Source organism: Phaethon lepturus, unplaced genomic scaffold (genome assembly GCF_000687285.1).
Source record: "Phaethon lepturus isolate BGI_N335 unplaced genomic scaffold, ASM68728v1 scaffold40031, whole genome shotgun sequence".
Classification (NCBI taxonomy): domain Eukaryota; kingdom Metazoa; phylum Chordata; class Aves; order Phaethontiformes; family Phaethontidae; genus Phaethon; species Phaethon lepturus.
In genome coordinates this window covers 8,898-30,529 of record NW_010519713.1, presented here as the reverse complement: position 1 = coordinate 30,529, position 21,632 = coordinate 8,898, and the positions used below count along the sequence as shown (strand labels likewise).

The 21,632-nt window shown below is 39.2% G+C and overlaps 1 protein-coding gene across 1 annotated transcript in view; it reads left to right on the top strand.

The window, feature by feature from the left end:
- The first annotated feature begins 6,144 nt into the window (after positions 1-6,144).
- The window catches only part of TNRC6A (trinucleotide repeat containing 6A), a 23,814-nt gene continuing 8,326 nt past the window's right edge, over positions 6,145-21,632 (top strand). The window contains exons 1-11 of the mRNA XM_010297128.1: positions 6,145-6,190; positions 10,999-13,587; positions 14,407-14,571; positions 14,749-14,924; positions 15,112-15,192; positions 15,609-15,660; positions 17,120-17,262; positions 17,934-18,071; positions 18,304-18,432; positions 18,542-18,619; positions 18,881-19,091. Coding sequence (XP_010295430.1) covers positions 6,145-6,190; positions 10,999-13,587; positions 14,407-14,571; positions 14,749-14,924; positions 15,112-15,192; positions 15,609-15,660; positions 17,120-17,262; positions 17,934-18,071; positions 18,304-18,432; positions 18,542-18,619; positions 18,881-19,091 — 3,808 coding nt within the window. The remainder of the gene's footprint in view (positions 6,191-10,998; positions 13,588-14,406; positions 14,572-14,748; positions 14,925-15,111; positions 15,193-15,608; positions 15,661-17,119; positions 17,263-17,933; positions 18,072-18,303; positions 18,433-18,541; positions 18,620-18,880; positions 19,092-21,632) is intronic.

The window sequence follows — 21,632 nt, the reverse complement described above, 5'->3', positions numbered from 1 at the left end:
TTCCTGCTGCTGATATGCCAGGAAATTATTAAATGGAACACAGCAGGGAAATGGCTTAAGGATGCTGCTCTAAGCCACGAATACTGTATGTTTAGATGCTGCCGGTGCACATAACTATTCTTGAAAATAAATACAGCCTTATGGTAACTGAAACCTGATTTGCTATCAGGTGCCTCCTCACCCAGCAGTGCAGAGCGAGAGCCCTTGCTGCTCCCGAGCAGTAGTACCTGCCTCGGTTTCCCTCTTTCCTAGCAGGCAGGGTCAGTCCTCTTCCATAGCCTGCACCTTAGAGGCGCCATCGGGGCGGTTTGATGGAGCTGCATCCTGAACTCTTCTCTCATAGGATCTCAATGAAAAAAATGTGGGGATGAGTTCTTAACGTGGATCACTTTTCCCCTCTGTTGGCTGTACAACCTTGGAAGGGCTTGTGTTACTGGGGAAGGAGTGACCTGTAGCTAGTGGGAACCTCTTAACATGTTTGTCACTAGAGGAGTTGTGTTACTGATGAATGCCGCACAGATTAAGCTATTTTTCTTTCAGTAACTTCTAAAACTGCCAGTTTCATTTTGCGGAGCTCTGAGTAAGAGATGGTGACTTGACCACGTAGGTAGGTCAGTGCTGAGGGAGGCCACGATCGAGTCTCAAGGTATCTCGGAAAGTTCCGTGGTAAATGTAAACATGCTTTATGGACAGCTCCTCCAAGAAATTTGAAAAGTACATTACTTTTACATTAGTATCAGTCATGTAGGGGTTTGGAAGTACAGCTTATCTGTGAGAGCGGTTGGGATGAATGGCAGTAGCACCAGGAAGCACACATCCAGTACCTCACAGTGTTCCTTCCTATCTGTTGAGCCTGGCTTATTAGCCAGTTACCTATCCCTGAACACCCCCATACTTACCTATCTTTGCTTTTGTACTGGTTGGGGTGGAGATGTTGAGGATGTTGTGGTTTTCCATGTATTCAGTATCTGGGTTTGGTGTGTTCACTCACAGTAGACTTCTGTGAATTACTTGACCTTCATCTTGCCTTGAAGTGGTTGTGCTGTCAAGACTGAAAGATAATTTGGAGTTGCAGTTGCACATTTGGCATTTTATCACTGCTGGCACAGTCCTGCCAAGCTGTGTATGGGGGCTACCTGTGCTATTAGCTTTTCCTGCTGGCAACAGATTGACTTAAGGTTGTTAATGTATTTCCCTTGGGATGTTAGGGTTAATAAAGCAGGCAGGTCTTAACAGTGTGTTCTGTATGTCCTGTTCACCTCTTGTTCTTTGTGTGCAAGACCATTACATTTTTCTACGCGTAACACTTAAGTTTCCCATTGTAGTAAGATTTATTTTTTTTAGTACTTAAATATTTTTTAAAATAAAGTTTAGATGCCAAAATAAACTGGCATAGTGCTTATTTGTCAGGAAAAGCTATAGAAAGCTTGTTAGTAGTAGCATATTTTAACTGGGATAACTTTGTTAGGAGTGATAGCAAGATATACTTCTGCTTCCAGATCTGTGCTATTAAAGCTGTGTGATTATGGGATAATAGAGCTTTTAATGGGGAACGAGTTATAACTTGAATCGGAAAAAATGCTGCCATTACATAACATATAAACACATCTAAGAATATTGACTTAGTGTTCAATTTTTTACATTGCTGTTCTTATGAATAACTTTGTCCAACTTTCTTTTTTTTGGGGGTGGGGGTAGTGCCAGAACAAACAAAGACAAGTGTAAGCCAGCCTCAGCCTGTCACCTCTAACGGCACTTCCACAGTAACCAGCACTAATAATAATGCCAAGCGGGCCACAGCCAACAGTCAGCAGCAGCAGACCTTGCCTCGATACCCTCCTCGTGAAGTACCACCGCGATTTCGACACCAGGAACAGAAACAGCTTCTGAAACGAGGTCAGCAGTTACCAGTTATAGCTGCAAACCTGGGATCTACTCCTAAAGTATTAAACGGCCAGTCAGGAGGCAGCACTGTCACAAATAAACAGCCAGTGACCAACGGAGAAGTGCCGAACAGCAGCAAAAAACAGCCAGGTGAGGGGGAGGTATCTTGTTTTCCTTTGACTAAAATCAAATAGTTAAAATTCAATTACCAGTGAAATACTTGAGCTATTATATTTAAACTTTAAATGTAAGCTGTAGCATGATGAGATATTTTCCTGTTGTAGCTTAATATTAAAACAATGCACGATGGTTTCAGCCATCTCTGTGCAAGTTTCATAGCGAAGCTTAAGACATCTTAGTTGCTTATTGTTGGCAGTGTTGTACAATAGACACGTCTGGTTTTGAACAGATGTTGAAGCCAATATGACACCGCTATGTTCTGAATTTCCAGTCTTTATCCTAATAATTGATCCAAGCATGGTCATGGTATGAAGCATCTTTTTTGCATCCAGTTTTGACACACAGATCTCACAAGGAAGGGTCTTCCAGTCAGTTCCCAGAGTGTTCTTAACAGCCTCTCAAGGCTTGCTTGTTGGTTTGTTTTCATATCTAGAGATATAGATAGGGTACAACTTGTTCAGAATATGAGAACTGCTTTTTGTTGTTAGGTCAGAGGTTTTTTTTTTTGTTCATCTACCTGAAGCTAGGTTGTCTTACAAAATGAATCAACCTTTACCTTTATTACTGTTAGTATTTAAGTATAGTTACTTATCCTTTATTATTTTGGCTTGTTATGCATTCTCTTCAAATACCCTTTTAAGAGTAGTAAACTTATCTGTTACATGTGCATAATTTGTTGTTCAGTGAATGTACCAGCTTGCATTTCAGCAAATATTTTGGGACAATAAGTGCAGTCTATTTTTGGCTGGAAAAAGGTGACTTTGTAGGGATCTAGATTTTCAAAGGGATTTGGTACTAATGCATGCTAGCACTTGATATGTTGGACACATACTTCAGTTACAAAAGATTTTTGGAAAATAACTAAAACCTGAAATAAAAAGCTAAATTTTGAGCTGTTTACTGAATCTTGAAGAAGCAGTATTTAAAATGAAAGTAACCAATCAAAGCATTGGAAGCAGTTCATCCATGTGGCCCTTGAGGAATGCTTCCAATATTGTTTCCAGTAGTAGTTTTGTAATAAACTGATAGAACTCTCTACCATTCCAAGAAGTGTTTAAGCAGATTTTGGTTTGTGTTTTTTTTTTTTTAACCTCACCTGTATTAATTTTATTCCTGTCTATAGTCAGGTTTAGAGTAACCTTTCATATACTTACTTGCTTCTAAGGTGAAACTTTTTCTCCAGCATATATCCTTTAATGGTCAAGTTGTATGGTAGCAAGTAGTGATTTAAATAAAAATTCACATGTAAACTAGTGTAAGAAGTATTACTCTTTATACAACCTGTTAAACCTCCACAGAGGGTTTTTTGAGTATACTGTCCTTCATTTCACTTTTTGTGAATGCCAGCCCAATATTTAATTAGTCGGGTTCCTATTTGTGTATTTTTTGTCTATTGAATTGTGTACATTCTTCCCAGTTTTGCTTGATTTTCTGGTGGTGTGGCTGGACAACTTTTAGGCTGGGAGATGTCAGTGTGTCCCTGTGTGGTGCTGCCACAATGCTATACTGAGTGTCTGAGGCAACTGCTTTACTGGGAGTAGTTCTGTGGTTTAAGACTTCAGTAATATGTCCAAATGTCCAGCTGGTAAGGAAAAGGTCCTGAGAACCTTTAGGGGAGAGAAAGGTTGACCAAATCACTTTCCCATGTTAAGGAAATGTTTGTGTTGTCTGTAGTCCCCTGTGCTGTCAGGTCTCTGTTAACCGCGTGCTGTGCTCGGGGCATTCCCCTGTGTCCAAGGCAGACTGGTCAGAAGCGACAAGCGGGGTCGGGCGGCCAGGGTCTCGTTTCTCGGTGCTGTGTGTCTGTATGCTTGAAAGGTCTCTTTCCTCAAGTATAACCAGGAATAATGGCTGGCTTGGGTGTTCTGTCATGTTCTTTGAAGAAGTGTAGGTAAGATGGTAATGTACAGGAAAATAGTTTTTCAGTGACGGATTTTTGTAATGGTTTCAAAATCCTGTCTAATGAATTGCCTGTGAGGTGATGTGGAGGTGGCCGTAGTCCAGCAGCATGCGAGAGTGACTTGATGTCTTTTGACGCCTTTGTATCTGAAAAGGAAATACTACCGTCATTTACCTGTCTCGGTCTTACTCACGCTCCCTAGTTCCTCAGCCTCCAACAGCAGCTTCTAGAGTACCTGCTTTCCTTGTTATCTCTGAAATTAAAAATCTCACGGAACTTGACATATCTGTAGATCCCTTCCTACTGAAAGAATATCCACATACAAGCCATTTGGGTTAACAAATTTTATACCTTAACAGAATGTATTTGAAGATTGTGAAGTTCTTGACTTTTTTATTAAAACATTATTTAATGGATATTGGGATCGATCTGTAATCTAGGACTAAAAGAAAAAATGTGGTTTGAAGTGTTGAAGTCAAAATTGCTGGAATCAGGAATGGCTCCAGTTGTTTTATCTGTCATTCCCTGGCAGACCCTGGGGTAGGATCTCCTCAGTTCCAGCTGTGGTTATAACTGTTTGGTAGGTGCTTTGTAAAAGTCAGGGAACACAAGTACTGCTAAATTTTAAGTCTTCCTTTAATTTCCCTGGCCACAGTAAGTTTGTCTGTCTTTGGTATTGGAGAATTTTTTAATTATATCAATGATGTAAAAAAAAAAAAAAGTCTCTTGTGTTTTGCATGGATAATCATCTTTTTTGAAATTAACCTGCTTTGTGTAGAAGTAGAGCTTAAGAAGGGATAGTCCTGTGGGTTGTTTTTTTCTGCTGTTTTTTAGGACATTTGGCAAATCTTTTTAATAAAGACACATAAGTGAAGGTCATGCCATGTAGTACTCCTGAAACAGATACAGTCTTGTACCAAGATGGTTATTTTAAGAAATCTACATAAGTAGCTCTTTATCAGAACATTTTCATACCCAATTCAGTTACTTGCTTTACTGAAATTTTCCCCCATGTGTAAACTTTGCATAAGTGGAAGGTCTTGAATGCTGCCTTGGTGTGTTTGTTTACCTCTGTGCTTTGTAATGCATTAGAATAGCCAAGCGGTTATTCCACAATGAAAGGATTTATATGGTGAACTAAAATATTTGCCAGCAGTAATTGCTTACAACTGTGGGACAAAACAAAACAGGAGAGCACCATCAGGCTCCTGGCATTAGTCCAGTCAGTTGGATTCCTCCTTTGACGTGAGCGAGTCTTGCTTTATCCTTGTGCATCTTGCAGCAGAGCTGCAAAATTATATTACAGCCGGAGCCTTTGGAAACAAAAGATGCTTCCTATAGCTTAAGGGGTTTTTCTCTGTTATTGTAGGAGTCAAGGAAAGAGTGAGAAGTTGGGATTTGCAGTTAGTAGTGATAGAGGTTGACTTAATTTAGGAAACATTGCCTTAAATGTAACAGTTATGGTCTCCAACTGTAAAATTTGTGAATTTGAAACATTAACTTTGATTTCCTATGCTGCCTATAGGACACTTAAGAGGAAGAAGATATGAAAGAGTGGTAAATGACATTTTGTTATGCACATGCTTAGGTTAAATCAGAGTTGGACTGTACTTAGTTATTTCTGTTTGCTAAATCAACTAGCAAAATAATGACTTTAAGGTGGAGAAAGTATGCTGCGCAAAAAAGTGATACAAACTTGCTTAAGTTTCAGGGCTGACCTCTAAAATCCTGAGTTAGTACAGTCAAAAATTAACTGGTTTTGGTTTCGATGACTATAAGTTCTTCTTCTTGTTTATATAAACCAAACTTTTAAAACAAAGGACATGTTAAATTGGTTAGTTAAATGCCAAATTTATAAAACTAACTAGTAGTGGAAATACTTAGTAAAAGCAGTGAAACTGCTAATAATTAAATCTACATGCTACATGTAGAAAGCTGGATTTGCTATCAGTGTACCTCTTCCCTGTGGTGTGTTCAGCGCTGTGGGTGAGGCAGTTCAGAACTTGCTTGTCACTAGCACAGTCAGTAAGATCAAGAGATGGCTCTTAAGAGAAACCTTTCCTGAAAAAGAGGTGCTAATAAATGGTTTTAAAGTGATGAGTGGTTTGGGGACTGTTCGCAAAGGGCTAGTTTACTTAAGTGACACTTCTGTAATTTTCTTGCTTTTCTTTTTTGTAGGCATGCCTCCCATTCGGGACTTGGTGAGCCACTCCCCTAACCAGTCAGGTTAGCTATTTAAATATCACCTTTTTTTGCTCTATGTGTGTTTGTAGTAGTTACATGTTTCACACAATTTTGTCTTTTTTTTTTTTTTTTTTTTTTTTTTTTTTTTTTTTTTTTTTTTTTTTTTTTTTTTTTTTTTTATTCTTTGGCTTATGTTTTTCAATAGCATGTGCTGTGTGAATGACTGACTTAAGTGTACTTTCTTTGTGCCGTTACATACTACATTTGGTTGAACATTTTTATTCATACCAAACCAGATGCTTCAACTATGTGGCACCTTAGCTTTAAAATACTGAATGTCTGGGGTTTTTTACCTTTATGCGTACATGTTAAATTACTTCTTCATGGTATTAAATTGAATAATCTGTGCAAGCCTGTGCTTTATTGTCGGATATTTCACAGCACAGTGGAGGAAATAGTTTTTTGAGGCCTTTCTGGTTTGAATGCTGAGTTTATGCTGGGGTAGCACATATGTGGGGGCCCACAGCTGATTGTGTTGTTTGCTGGCTATGATTGTGAAAAGCACTTGTTGTTTATTTTTAAGTAATATTTTGGAGCAGATGGGCTGTGTGAGGGCTTGGGGACATGCCTTAAGAAATGCTCTGGAGTAAGGCAGATAGTACTGTAGGATGGTTTGTACTGGCTCTGTTTCTGGCTGTGCCATGTACCCGTCAGGCTGCTGTGGGAGAACGTTTTGTGTTGTACCTCTTCTGTTTGCCTTCAAGACTGCTCTCAAATGGATGATGTTAATCCTCCTCTCCTCTTCCCTCCCCTTTCGTCCCTTGTGTTGAATTTGGCCACTCAGCGAGTCAGCGCAGCTTCTTCCTGCAATGGAAAACGAACCTGAGGGTTCATCTTTTCCCCGTGGCTCCGTGAGCTGTCCTGACTCACTGCAGCGCTGCAGGGGTTTGGTCTGGCACAAGTCAGGGCCAGAGCCCCTGCGGGGAGCGGGTGTGCAGGACGGTCCCTTGTAGGAGAGATGCCGGTTGTGCTGGGTTAGGCGCAGAGGGACGCTGAATCCTTGTCCTGGCAGCTTTCCTGTCCTGCCTTAAGAGTTAGGAAACTATTGCAGCTACAGGCAAACAGCTACATCTACTAATTCTTGGGTTGGAGTGCTTTAAGAAGACACAAGCAGACTTCAAGACCTTTTTCTCTATCACAGAGAAACAGATGTGTGATGTTAACAAAAGGGTTTTATTTTTTTGGTTTTGTCATTTCATAATAAAGGTACTTTTCACCTTGTTTACTAAAAGCTGAAAAGCTTGTCTACTAAAATACATTTTTTCATAAGGACTGAAGGTACAATAATTGGGAAGGTGTGGTATTGACAGTCTGTGGGTACCAGTATGTACTGGAATTAGAGAAGGAGACAGAGGGAGCAAGATTCAGGTATTTCTTAATTTACAGATCTCAATCGTACTGTTTTATTTTAGACTATATGATGGTACTTTAGAAGAAACAAACTATTTGAGAAAATACATACAGTTTCCTGCAAACATTTCCTGCAGAGGTATTTCATAGCTAGAAAGCATTAAATCATTAAATTACAAATTATTGAAAAAAATCTTATCAGATTACTGATTTTTAAGAAGCTCAGGCTTGTGTAATTTTTTTTTTTTTTGTCCAGGATTTAAGCAGCAAAAGTTCAGTTGCAGCTTCTAAATAGTTTTGGGGAGAAAACAGAGTAGAACTATAGGCTGTTATTGGCTAACTTTGCTGTGTACCAAATGTAGTATGTATAATTTTTCAGTTTTGAGGGTGTTTTTGTGGTATCTGCCAGTTACAAAAAAATCAGAGATAAAACCTTCCTTATTCAGTATTTGTATAGTTAATCTCAGAAGTTTGTGGGTTGTGGAGATTCAGATAGATAGGAATATTTCAGAACAGTGGCCCATACTAGAAATTGCTAATATTCTTTTGTGTCCATGAAAAAGATTGTTAGCCAAGGTAGTTTTGTATGTAATAGGATAAAATTCTGGATGACTGGAAATTAATCTTCATATGCTGTTCATGTATTGGCGTGTTACAAATGCTGCATTGCATCTAAATTGCTATAAAAGAATTTTAATACATACAGGCTTTCTTTTTGTGTTTTCTATTGCTGTGCAGATTAGGGTTTGTTTACCATTTCACTCTGGCTTGTAGTCATAACCTGTATCTCTTTCTCCACACTGAATTCAGGCTGTTTGCCATCTGTATATATTTGCCACATACTTTTGTGTTGCTTTTAAAACAGATCATGTTATTGGGATAATGTTTGTGTAATCAAGATTTTGTTTTGCTAGGGCAGCATTTGATGCTGTTGATTCTCTCATTCATAAGACTGCAGACAACTCTTTAACAACTCTTTATTAGCCTTTTAATGTAGGTTAAATGTCATTTTTTAAAATAACAGTGTGAGATTTGGAGTCTTGGGTTTTGTTGGACAGTTGCTTAGATATTACGGTAGTTTTTTCAGTGACACGTTAATAGACAGTTCTGGGTTATGTTCAGCTGAATGAATGTCTTCTAGTTCTCCCGAGGATACTACTCTTCTAGTTCCCCTCTTCAAGACTGTGGAGTTGCCAGACACTTCTAACCATTACAGCCCTATTTCTACCTGCCACAGGTCTTTCTTCCACTGCTAATCCCTGTTCCAAATCGCTGTGCCAGCATCCTTGTTTCTCATTTTGTAGTTCTATGTGAAACTTAACTGATTGTTTAAACTCTCTCAAGTTTCCATCCTCCTGGATGGTGGAGGAGCAGTGGGCCATCCCTGCTCTGTGCCGCTCCAGGCTACGTGCTCTTGCAGGCAGGGTCTCTGGCTAGATTCTTTTTCACTGTAGGATGAATAGTGTTGATATTGATTAAAAATTAATTAAAAATACAGAAGAACTTTTTGCACATCAGTGTAAAAGTCAGTGAACTGTCCATAGTAACTTGAATTTTGTTTCTTCCCATTTCCTGTAGATCAAGATCATAAATTTCAGTAGCGTAATATTTAAAATTTGTTACTCTGATTTAAAAATGTGGGGTTTTCTTACCATGGTGTTCTCGAATTCCTTTTGAGAGATGGAAGCAGTGAAACAAGTTGATCTACATCAACTGTTCTTCTCTTCAGATTGATCAGTCATGCTTATACCCGATAAACCACATCAACCCTTTTCGTGGTTGAGTTGGAGCTCGGGCTCCCTCCAAATGATCCCTACATTTGAGAGCTGTGCTATTGCCAAAAGTCCTATCTTGTATATGTTTTAACCTCTACGTAGGTGGCAGTTTTGACTAACATTTTTAATAGAGTAGTTGCAACTCAGTTATTTGTTACTGAGCCGTAGGTGGGGACTGGTGGCCATCAGGGTTTGGGGCTCTGGTGCAGGTACAGAACTGGCACTCCTTGTAGCAGAAGGGGGAAGCTGGTGAGACTGGCAGCTTCCTTTCAGCCTGCACAATTTCTTGGAAACATAAGAGGCTTATAAATTAGTGTTATGTTTTAAAAGTAGCAAGTCCCTAAATGATCTTTAAACAGCTCCTGAGAAAAATAAGGATTGATAATTGTGGCATTTTGTTACTATTAGCTCTGTCTGTTAACGTGAGCGGGTACAGTTTCATGAAGATATTCAGGCACCTTTTCCTAGTCAGATGTAAGGCATGTCTGTAGAAATCCGTTAAGAATGCGCAGGAGATGTAAAACTTCTTTTCTCTTATCTTTAGGTACAAACATTTTGAATATTTTAAAGGCAAGAAAGGGAACACTACCAGAAAAAGTTGCCAGTTTCTTTTTTTAAGAACCTGAATGTTTTAATGGGCAGAGAAGCATAGTTTGCTATGTATGCAGTCATTGAGCGTACACTAGTATGGTTATTCTTTCAGTTCAGGCAAATACTGAGTAAAAAAAACTTCACTGATGTTTTGTACTTGTGTTCTGTTGACAACTTTATTAATATTTTACACTTTTATGGTTTCATCTTCTGGTGTACCTGTCTGACTGTGTTTTGATTTAACGGGGCGGGGCGGGGTGGGGAGGTTTCTGCAGTAAAGCTTTAGACATATGAGATGAAAATTGATAGCACTTCTTTTGTAGCAACTACTCCATGGTGCATGTATTTAATCATGGAAAGTTTTATAAGTGAATTAGGATGTATGTTAGTCTTGATTCCCAGACATAATCAGCTTATTTATGGAAAAAGAAACAGTGGTTCTTATGAAAATGGGAAGTACCAGTTCAGCTACTGTGTTTAATCTATACTTCTGCAGCAGCAGAACTTTAGATTGGTCTTGTGGTTTTTGTGTCCAATTGTTGTATAAAAAAAAGTTAAAGAACTTGTACTTAAGAAATCTTGTATAATGTTTTTTAATAGGGGGGGTGTGTTTTTCTGGCTATTGTCACATAGCAATTGCTACTACTAGGTCACTTTAATACCCTGTTTAGAATTCTGCCTTTCAGAATGTCTTTGATTTTATATAGCATCTTACTTTTTAATATGTATATGTTGTTACAAAATAGTTTGTATGTTGTGATACAGAGTTGTTGGGGTTTTTTAAAACCTATTTCTCTGGAAAAAAAGAACAGTACCTTTAGGAGTGCTTCTTCATGCTTTTTGTGAGAGTGCAACTTTGCATGCTGGTGAGAAGTGTTCTAGGTTATGCATGTGGCAGTGTTCTGAGCAGCTGTACTTGGAAGCTTTCTCTGTCATCTTCAGTGATGGTAGTGTTAAAATAAGCAAAATAATTCTTGGCTTAGTATCTTTTATACTTTTTTTTCCTCCTCTTCTTAATGAAGTAATAATACTATATTTATGATAATGCTTTTGGACTTTCCCTCTTCCCTTTAGATCTGAACCACAGTGGTCTAGGATCCCATTATGAAAATTCTCACTGGGGACCAGTCTCTTCAAATAGTGACTCCAGCACAAACTGGGATAAAGTTATTGTAGACGGCTCTGACAAAGAAGCATGGCCATCAATCACTGGCAGTGACCCAGAGTTGACATCAGAATGTATGGACACTGACTCTGCCTCTAGCTCTGGGTCAGAGAGAAACCTCGTGATAATGGCTTCAGGGAGCACAGGTGGTGAAAATGATGGCATTCGAAATGGCATTGGACATGGTTCTCAAAATAAGTTTGTGGTTGGTAGCAACAGCAATAATGTGGGCAATGGAAGTATTAATGGGCCGTGGGGTTTATCCCATGGAACCATAATAAGCACATGTCAAGTTTCTGTGGATGCTCCTGACAGCAAATCTGAAAGTAGCAACAATAGAATGAATGCTTGGGGCACCATAAACCCTTCATCAAATGGAGGGTTAAATCCAAGCACTTTGAATTCAAATGGCAACCATGGTGCCTGGCCTGTATTGGAGAACAATGGACATGCCCTGAAAGGGTCTGTAGGGAGTGGTAATCCTGGCACAAATATTCAGTGCAGTACCATAGGTCAGATATCTAATAGTCAGAGTATTAACTCTAAAGTGGGTGGTTCAGCCCACAGTTCCTGGGGAAGCCTTCAGGAAAATTGTGATTCTGAAGTAAATGGTACAAGGAAGGTTTCATTCAGTGGGCAACCTCAAAACCTTAACACTGAAATGAATGGACCAAATAACACTACTAACTTTATGACCTCTAGTTTACCAAACTCTGCTGGTTCAGTGCAGATTAATGAACTGCCTAATAATACAGGGCATGGGGCCTGGCGTGTGAGCACAATGAATCATTCTCAGATTCAGGCCTCTCCAGTTACAAATGGCACTTCCATTTCTCATCTTAGCAATGGTGAGGCGAAAAATGGTGGATCTTATGGTACTACATGGGGTGCCTATGGTTCTAATTACTCTGGAGACAAATGTTCAGGCCCAAACAGCCAAGCTAATGGTGACACTGTGAATGCAACTCTAATGCAGCCAGGCATTAGCGGGCCTGGCAGCACTAACTTTCAAATCAATGGGAATAAAGGAGGAGGGGTGTGGGAGGCAGGGACAGTCAACTCCCAGAACATGCCATGGGGAAGTGGAAATGGTGCAAGTGCTGGCGGGAGTAGAAGAGGATGGGGCAACCCTGCACAAAACACTGGCACTAACATTTCAAATGGGGAGTGGAGTAAACTGCCTAGTAATCAGCATTCCAATGAAGGTGTGAACGGAAACAGCAGGAAGTTTACAAACGGATGGAAGTCTACTGAGGAGGAGGACCTTAACAGCCAGAGCTCTGCTGCCTCTCAGATAACTGAGCAGAACAGCGCATGGGCCAAAACAGGTACGGGGGACAGCGAAGGTAGTTCGGAGAGCACTGGATGCCATGAAGATAGAGTAACTACAGAAGGACAGAATCGAGAGAGAAGGAAAGTTGACCAGCATGCATTACTCCAAAGTATAGTGAACAGAACTGACTTAGATCCACGTGTCCTTTCCAACTCTGGTTGGGGACAGACTCCAATCAAACAGAACACTGCCTGGGATACCGAAACATCACCAAGGGGTGAAAGAAAAACTGACAATGGGACAGAGGCCTGGGGAGGCTCTGTGACACAGACTTCCAGCTCAGGGGGATGTGTGGATAGACCTAGCCCTAATAATAATGATACCTCATCTGTATCAGGGTGGGGAGATCCAAAGTCTTCTACAAGGTGGGGAGACTCCAAAGGGTCAAACAGCCAAGGGGGGTGGGAAGAAGATTCTGCTGCTACAGTAATGGTCAAGAGCAATCAATCATGGGGAAGTGGCAAAGAGGAAAAGTCATCTTGGAATGACACACAGAAGATCAAACAAGGATGGGTAGATGGACAAAAGGCCAGCCAGGGTTGGGCAGTTTCTGCTGGTGATAGCTGGGGTGAAAATTCAAGAAGTAACCATTGGGGTGAGGCTAAGAAATCCAGTTCAGGAGGTAGCGACAGTGACAGATCAGTATCTGGTTGGAATGAGCCAGGTAAATCAAATTCTGTTACTTGGGGAGGTAATAATACAAACCCAAATAATTCTTCAGGATGGGATGAGCCTGCAAAGTCTAATCAGAACCAGGGCTGGGGAGACCCTCCTAAATCCAGTCAGCCTCAAGGTTGGGGGGATTCGTCAAAGCCAATCAACTCTCCAGAATGGAACAAACAAGATGTTGGCTCTTGGGGAGCACCATCTGCCACAAACAAACCCCCAGGGTCAGGCTGGCTGGGTGGACCGATGCCGGCACCAGCAAAGGAGGAAGAACCCACTGGCTGGGAGGAGCCATCCCCTGAATCAATACGCCGTAAAATGGAAATTGATGATGGAACTTCCGCTTGGGGTGATCCAAGCAAATACAACTACAAAAATGTGAATATGTGGAATAAAAATGTCCCAAACAGTAGCAGCAGTTCAGACCAGCAAGCACAGGTACATCAGCAGCTACTGTCTTCAAGTGCCATGTCTAGCAAGGAGAGCAGTTCGGGTTCCGGTAAGAGTTGATTTTATGCAAATTCATGTTTTCTGTTAATTGTGAAACAATTCTTTTGTTCTCGTTTCATATAACGATATTTTCATTTCAAAGTGGAAAGGGAAAGGTGACAATGAAGTATCGTTTTTATTTATTAAAAAAAGAGTAACAGTAATGCTCATAGACATTTGATATTTTTATACAGAATGGAAGATCTGTTCTAGTTTTAAATAGCTTGAGTAATAAAGACTAGGCAGCCCTACTTGAATTCTGGGGTGTGGGAACACAGAGAAAATATTTAAAATCATATCTGAGGAATTAAAGTTAGAATCATTTGATTCTAAAACAGTTAAAAATTAGTGTTGCCAAAGAGCCCCCCAAAAAAGTGCTGAGCGGCTACAGGACAGAATGAAGGGTGGTGGTTTTATATGGACTCGAGATCAGACTTTCTGATCTTGTAGTTTTGGGAGCAGTGAATAATGATACTTGCAGATGAGCTTGTGTGGTGTTTATGAAGTATTTTGTGCTCTTGTCTCTTGTTCAGCTGTGAAGAAGAGTAGCTTAAATACAACGAGCAGTTCTCAGAAACTTAATATAAGAAATTTCTATTACCAAAATGTAATTCTTTACATATGAAACTTGTATTTTTGTGATTTTTTTTTTTTTTTTTTTATGGAACAGCTTATAGTTGTAATCATTACCTTCATACAAAATGTAAATATGTACTGATAGGCATTTTATTGTGTGTTATGGATCTAGAAAAGGCAAAACACTTGAGTGTTTAAATAGCTTTTTTAATCTGTTTAAAAACATGCCAGTAACTCATACTGCTTTAAAAAGGTTGGGGAGAGCCTTCTACTCCAGCCACTACTGTAGATAATGGAACTTCAGCGTGGGGTAAACCCATGGATACTGGTACTAGCTGGGGAGAGCCCATCAGCGATGCAGCAGGCACCTCTGGCTGGGGAAACGCTTCTCTTGGTCAACAGGCTTCAAATAAACCTGGTGAGTGCTTCCTACATCATCTTTGACTAAAGGTATTTGAGAAAGATGAAATACCACTAGAAGCTTTGAATTTTTGAGGGCTTTTTTTATCTTGAAGTAAACATCAAGCTAACTTCTGTGTTAAGGGCTGTCAGTTGCTACTGAAATGTTAATGTGCTGGATTTTTCTCAAAAGCAGGGCCTAAATCTATGCAAGATAGTTGGTGTGGAGATGATATGCCACTGACAGGCAGTCGTCAGACCAGCTGGGAGGAAGAGGAGGATGTGGAGATTGGAATGTGGAACAGCAGTTCTTCACAGGAAGCTAACCCATCTTTAAATTGGCCACCATACATGAAAAAAATGCCCACAAAGGTAATGAGGAGGCTGAGTCAAGGTTTTGGCACTAATGTGATTTCTAAAAGCTAGGTCAGAACAGATTTTTGCACTGAGTGAAGTACCATTAAGCTTTAATCTTTACTCATAGCATTTTATGATGTAATTTAAGCAGTAGGTGGTAAACATCATCTGAGTATCACAGGAATTCCTTTCTATTTTTAAGGGAATAATGAAAGGTGGAAATAAGCAAGATGAAACATGGATCAATCCCTTCATTAAGCAATTCACAAATCTCAGTTTTTCAGTAAGTATTTACCTTTACCTGGCTTTGCTGTCTCCTTAGAGTGCTAGTCATAATTCATTGCCTAGTGTTCATTTTCATAGTATTTTTACTCTCTTTTTCCTCTCTGTCTCCCATCCCTTTTCTTTGCATCCTTGTTACAAAAAGACCCATTTATTGATGAAAAGTGTTTCTGTAAACACTACCCAGGTATTCATCCAGTAGTCTGTTGTTTTACTTAATGTTACATACATACTTTGAAGATGCCCGTTTTCACTTGGGTAATGACTCAAAGGAGAAAATGCTTTAAAATAACATCTAATTTGTCTTGATTGTTTTTTTTCTTGCAGGTTTGAATTGAAATAGTACATATGAATCTCTTTGTTTTAGCTTTTAAAAAAGTTGTTATTAAATAATTATGTTTCATTTTATTACTTCAGAGAGAATCACCAGAAGAAACCATACAGAGCAATAAGATGGACATGTCTGGAGGTAGGAACAGGAGAACCTAGCTGGGATTTATTGCTTTCCTTTCCAATCTCTCTTAGTTGATATCCTTCTCTAAATTACTTGTTTTTTTAAACTATATATCATAATATAGTTATAGCTATATGTAGTTAAGTATGTTTCCCTGAAGAAAGGGAATACCCTTGTAGAGAAAAAAATTTGCGCACGTTAGTAATGCTACACACCCAAATCACCTGGTTACTATAGTAATATCCATAAATCAAGCTAAGCTTATATGTATTAAGCTGACATGAAAGAATCTTTTCAGGGTGTGGTGGGTTTGTTTCTTGTAATATAAGTATTTAGATTGCCTTCTGGATACCTTTCCTAAATATAAACAGAAGTGTTCTAAATACCACATGCTGTCATTGTGGTTCATTCTTGGAAACACATTTTCAGTTCTGAGAACTAAATTAATACTGAACGATTCTTTTAGCAATGTTTAAATCTGAGTGTAAAATTACTTGTGAGTTTTATTTTAATCCATTGACAGTTATGATTCCTCTAGCAAGTAAAAAATAGTATAATTCTTTATTACATTGATAACAATATATTATAACAGTAGAATATTTAATTAAAAGTAATTGTAGCATTGTAGTTTTTATTGTAGTTGCAGTCTTTTTATCCTAGTTTAAAATCAGATATTTTCACTTTTGGCTCAATCTATTGTGTAAAGAAATTATTCTTTGAATTTTAGATTTTAATATTAATGGCAAGCCTCATTTAAATTATTTCACTTTTTTTTAATTTGAATTTAAAACATCTGTGTGGAAAGTAACTTCTCTTGCACTGCATGCGGTGAAGTATTAAATGAACTCCTTTACTACTGCTTATATTTTGATCTTCTGGCTTGCCTAGTGGAATTAGTGGTATAAGATAACTTAAAATTTGCTTTTAATAAACACGAATACTTTAAATTTGTGCATTTGGTCTTGGGGTTTTTAGCTAAATAGTTTTTTTTCTTAACTGAATCAAATTAAAGGGCCTGTAGATACTACACAAATACCTACATTTGTGTAATATTTCAGGGACCCGTTAACCCCTAGAATGTGACAAAGATACTACTTCAGTGCCAAGACAATGCTTGTTGCTCCTGAAAAAAAAAGTGGCATTCACAACTGGAATCTCAAGCTTAAACAATTATACTTTCTCATTTTTAAGAAAAAACTGAGAACTATGTTTTTGTGAAGCCTAGCAAAATCTGTTGGCACTTTGCTGATTACAAGTTTTAAGTTGTCTGTAGCCATCGATTCATAGTGTTTCCTTTCCCTTTTCAGTAAAGCCCAGAGTTGAAAGCTTAAACTGATGTTTTCTTTTATTAGCATCTAGCTTGAGAGCAGTACTAGTTCAGTCCTTCGTAATTACAAACTGGTTTCTGGTGTATCTGGGAAAACTGAATAATCTTTCATTCAATGATGTAATTGCATCTCTCACCTTTTCTTAGGGTTATTGCAAGATAAACGGATGGAAATGGATAAGCATGGCCTCAATGTTGGAGATTACAATCGTGTGGTTGGAAAAGGCCCTGGTTCTCGTCCTCAAATTTCCAAAGAGTCTTCCATGGATCGCGGTCCTTATTTTGATAAGGTTAGTAGGTGTCTTACTGGTGGACACCTCTACATTTCTTTGACCCTGCATTCTAAGTAGTTACCTGTGTGCTCCTTAGCTTTCTGCATTTAGTGGAGAGCAAGATTAGGGCTTTCTTGTTAATCTGTAAGATATGTTTTTTGTTCTTTTTAACTTACTGATATATAATACTAAGCACTTTCTGTAGCCCATTTGCAGTGCAAATGACTAACCTGATCTCTTTTGTTTTCTGCCTATTTCCTGCTGGTGCTGGACTGTCATGTGACTCTTCCCTTCTGTTCCTGGCAATGGTTTCTCCCTTCTGCTTGCTTGCTGGCTGGTTGTTGCGCATCGGTTTGTCTGTCCCATCAGGATGGCATTGTAGCAGACGAGTCACAAAACATGCAGTTTATGTCCAATCAAAACATGAAGCTTCCCCCTTCAAATAATGCACTACCTAACCAAGCCCTTGGCTCCCTGGCAGGGCTGGGTATGCAAAACTTGAATTCTGTTAGACAGGTAAGGCTGTGTGCATATCCTTGGCATGTTACTTGACAGCATTTAATACCTTTTGATATAAAATCCTAGCTACATATGTGATTGATATGTGTTTAACTTCTAACTCAAATGTATAGGGGTGGGAGAAGCAGCAGAAGAGGTTTATTGTCACTAACTGTCCATCCTTTCCCCAGAATGGCAATCCCAGTATGTTTGGTGTTGGTAATATAGCAGCACAGCCCAGGAGCATGCAGCAGCCTCCAGCACAACCTCTTAATTCATCTCAGCCTAATCCACGTGCTCAAGTGCCTCCTCCATTACTATCCCCTCAGGTAATTGAGTGCATAGAACATTCTGTGTATAAACTACCAAAGTGCTGCTTTAGAAAATTGTGGTTTGCTTATTGGTGTTGCTGATAATTATTCTGTAAATATTTGAAAACTTACTTGTCTTGATCAGTGTTTCGGAAACTAGGCAACTGTTAACCAGAGGTTATTGTATTCTACATCTAGTACAACTAATTGCACGGTACTGTCGGTCACTCTATACTGGTCCATTTTGCAGGTTCCAGTATCATTACTGAAGTATGCACCAAACAACGGTGGCCTGAGCCCACTTTTTGGCCCACAACAGGTAGCCATGTTGAATCAACTGTCCCAGTTAAACCAGCTTTCTCAGATCTCCCAGTTACAGGTAAGCTAACAAAGCTAGTCATTCTGTGTTCTGTTTGAAAGTCTAAGTAGAGACTTAAGTCGGCTATAAACTGTTCTTAAAAAAACCACCACAAAACACTGTCTCCTAGCGGTTGTTGGCTCAGCAGCAAAAAGCGCAGAATCAAAGAAGCATGCCTTCTGGTGGTCGTCAACAGCAGGAGCAGCAGGTAAATAAACACGTTTATTATTAATTTTTCAAACTATCTTTAAAAACTGTTCTTCGTCCTGAGCTGCATTTCTTGTTATAAATTCTATTAAAGTGTGCAAGTGTGAATGGGATTTTGACAAGCTTTAAAGGAGTGGCTTACCTTAACGCTGGGGTTTTGCTGTGCTAAGATGCATGGAACCCAAAGACGTGTTTCATTATCTTTTCTTAAAGGTGGAAAAACTTTTGCCTATTTATATTGTAACTGCTCTGTTTTTTTAAGGGTCGATCTCTTAGTATGCAGCAACAGATGATGCAACAGTCCCGTCAGCTTGACCCAAACCTGTTAATGAAGCAGCAAACTCCACCCTCTCAACAGCAGTCACTCCATCAACCCACCATGAAATCTTTCCTTGAGAATGTCATACCCCATGCTACTCCTGAGCTACAAAAAGGGCCATCACCAATAAATGCTTTCAGCAGCTTCCCCATAGGTGGGTTTCTCCATGCTAATTTCACACAGTCAATTAATGCTTATGTGACACACAGCCTTTCTTTTCACGTCACCTGCCACCTCTGAAAACAATAGCAATTGCGATCTGGTTAGCACGTACAATTGTAATGGAAGTAGTAATTCTTTGTGGGGCTTATCCAGCTATTTTTGTTCACCAAAGAACTTTTTTCACAAGTACACACATTCCCAGAAGTGACTGTCTGTATTTCAGTGCAAAATGGTTTACATTCTTAAGGAATGTCTGTCTCCTTTTATTTCTTTTTTTATCCTCTGGGTCCCAAGAATGACCCAAGTCCTTTTGCAGTTATGATCCCTGGAGCTAAAGGACTTTTAGAAGTAGAACCCATACAAAGAATCCATTGGTGTAGTCTCATTTCTTTGGATTTTAAAAACATCTTCAATGAAGTTGGAATTGCATAGGTAGAACAAAATGTGAATTTCCCTTTTCGTGGTTTTGTCCAGGAAAGAAAGCTTTTAGTTCTGCGTTTTGAAAGAATGGTTGTCTCATTTCAGGCAAAACGTCTGAACACTTGTAAATACAAACATGTCCTCTTTCTTTCTCCCTACATTTCCAGGCTTCTGTCCAATTTCTACTTCAGAAATTCCAGGCTTGTATATTTTCTCCTTACTTTAGGTCCCTTTTTAATGCTATCTTATACTTAACTACAACTGTATATCATTTACCTTTTGTTCCTTATCCCTATTTTTTACGTCCTCTTCAGTTCGCTTTTCTTCTACGTTACTCTAATCTGGTCATTTCTGTTGGGCTGATTTCCTTTGCATTCTCATTGCCCTTTGTAGAAAAGTTTGTTTAATAGAGACTGCTGCTGAAATCCTTGTGCTTACAGGTGGAGTGTTATGGAGCCAGTGGGTTGGTGCAGGCCATGCTGTTGCACTGCATGTGGCACACTGGAATTTTGCTTGTGGCCAGTCTTAAGTCCAGGCTGCTGCTTAGTAGTTGCTGATGATGATTGGCATCAAGCGCTAACTACTGCTTTCATTAAAAGGGCAAGGCATAAAAATGAAGTTTGTTCAGCTATTAGAGACACTATGTTAGGTCTAATGAAAGGAATATTTAACTTTCTCGCCAAACATCATGCTGAGTAATTGCATCCTGCCTACGTTAGGTTCTTTTCTGTTTCATTTCTTGAGTTGAATTGTTGTACATTATTGTTAAGTAGCTGCTTTCTCTCCTTAATCATTGCCACCTTTCAGGAACCTGCAGTATATGTAAGATTGCTTTGAGATCCCTCAGGAATCTGCTGCAGTATACGTAAGAGTTCTTTGGGATCCCTTTGGTGTATACTGTATAGTTATAAGCAAGTGGAGCCATATTCAGCCCACAGATAAAAGCTTAAGGGTAGAAACAGTAGGTTGCTGGAACTTCTTCACCCTTTAGTGAAAAATGGGAGTCAAGAGGAGTATTGATAGCATCCTCCAAGTGCACAAAGTGTAGTAGCATAGTCATGTGAGAAGGAGCTGAACTTGCCAAGTTGTCTTCTGGAAAACCTTGCAGGTATGTTATTTTCTCCGTGTTCTAAAATTAGTATCAGGAGACTTAGCAACAAAAGCATGGAGGTCTTGTTTACATTCTGGGGACCTGAATTTGTCAAGATTCACTAAATACTTGTTCATCAAAAGCAGAGTTTGGGGGCGGATGAGGGGTGTCCTTCTCTCTAGTTGACCAGTGCCACAGTCACATCCTGATTCATTTATAGAATTAAGTATTTCTCATATTAAAAATACCTTTTTCTGCCAAATAGTTAGTATAGCTGAACAGTATAAAATCTTCCACAACTGGATATGAAAAGTTACTTCTGGGAAGACTGTTTAAATTATAGGTGATGTTCATCCCTCAGTCCACAGATGTCAAATATGGTGCTATGGACATACATCTGTGCCTGCCAAGGGGCTGGCATTAATCGTATCGCCTAGATGTGCCTATTTGCCAGCTTGTCATCTTTCTAACCCCTCTTGTAGAGGTCTGTGTTCTGCAAGCTTTGTCAGAGTTAGAAGAAGGGTGGTTGTTGTGCAGAGGTTATTGCTCTGACAACAGCAAAATGCCGGAGGGAAAGGTGTCAGAACCTGGACTGATTGGACTTTCCCTTTTTTATGTTTCAGTTGTTGATAGTGGTTATATTTCTTAAAACTCAGCTGTCCTGTTACAAGGCAGTTTCGCTGAGGCTTTTCAATTTTTTTCACATCAGCATCTGCCTGTGCCTTTAAGAAAAACAAATTAAAAAAACCTAACCAACCAAAAAAAGAAACCAGCTCCTATATGGCAGTGAATATTGACTTAGGAACAAAATTAAGCACTAGTTTTCAGTGCTGAATGAAGGTGTTTTTAGTAGAGATTTGGGAAGTTCCCTGTGTGTCTCTGGCCCCACGTTAAAACATTGTAGTAGTTTATTTTCAGAAATTAAGTAAATAAATTAATTTTTTAAAGTAAAAGCTACTTCATTTACTGAAGGAGTGGAAATGTAACCAGGTATGGTGGTGAATTAAGGATTCTTACAGACCT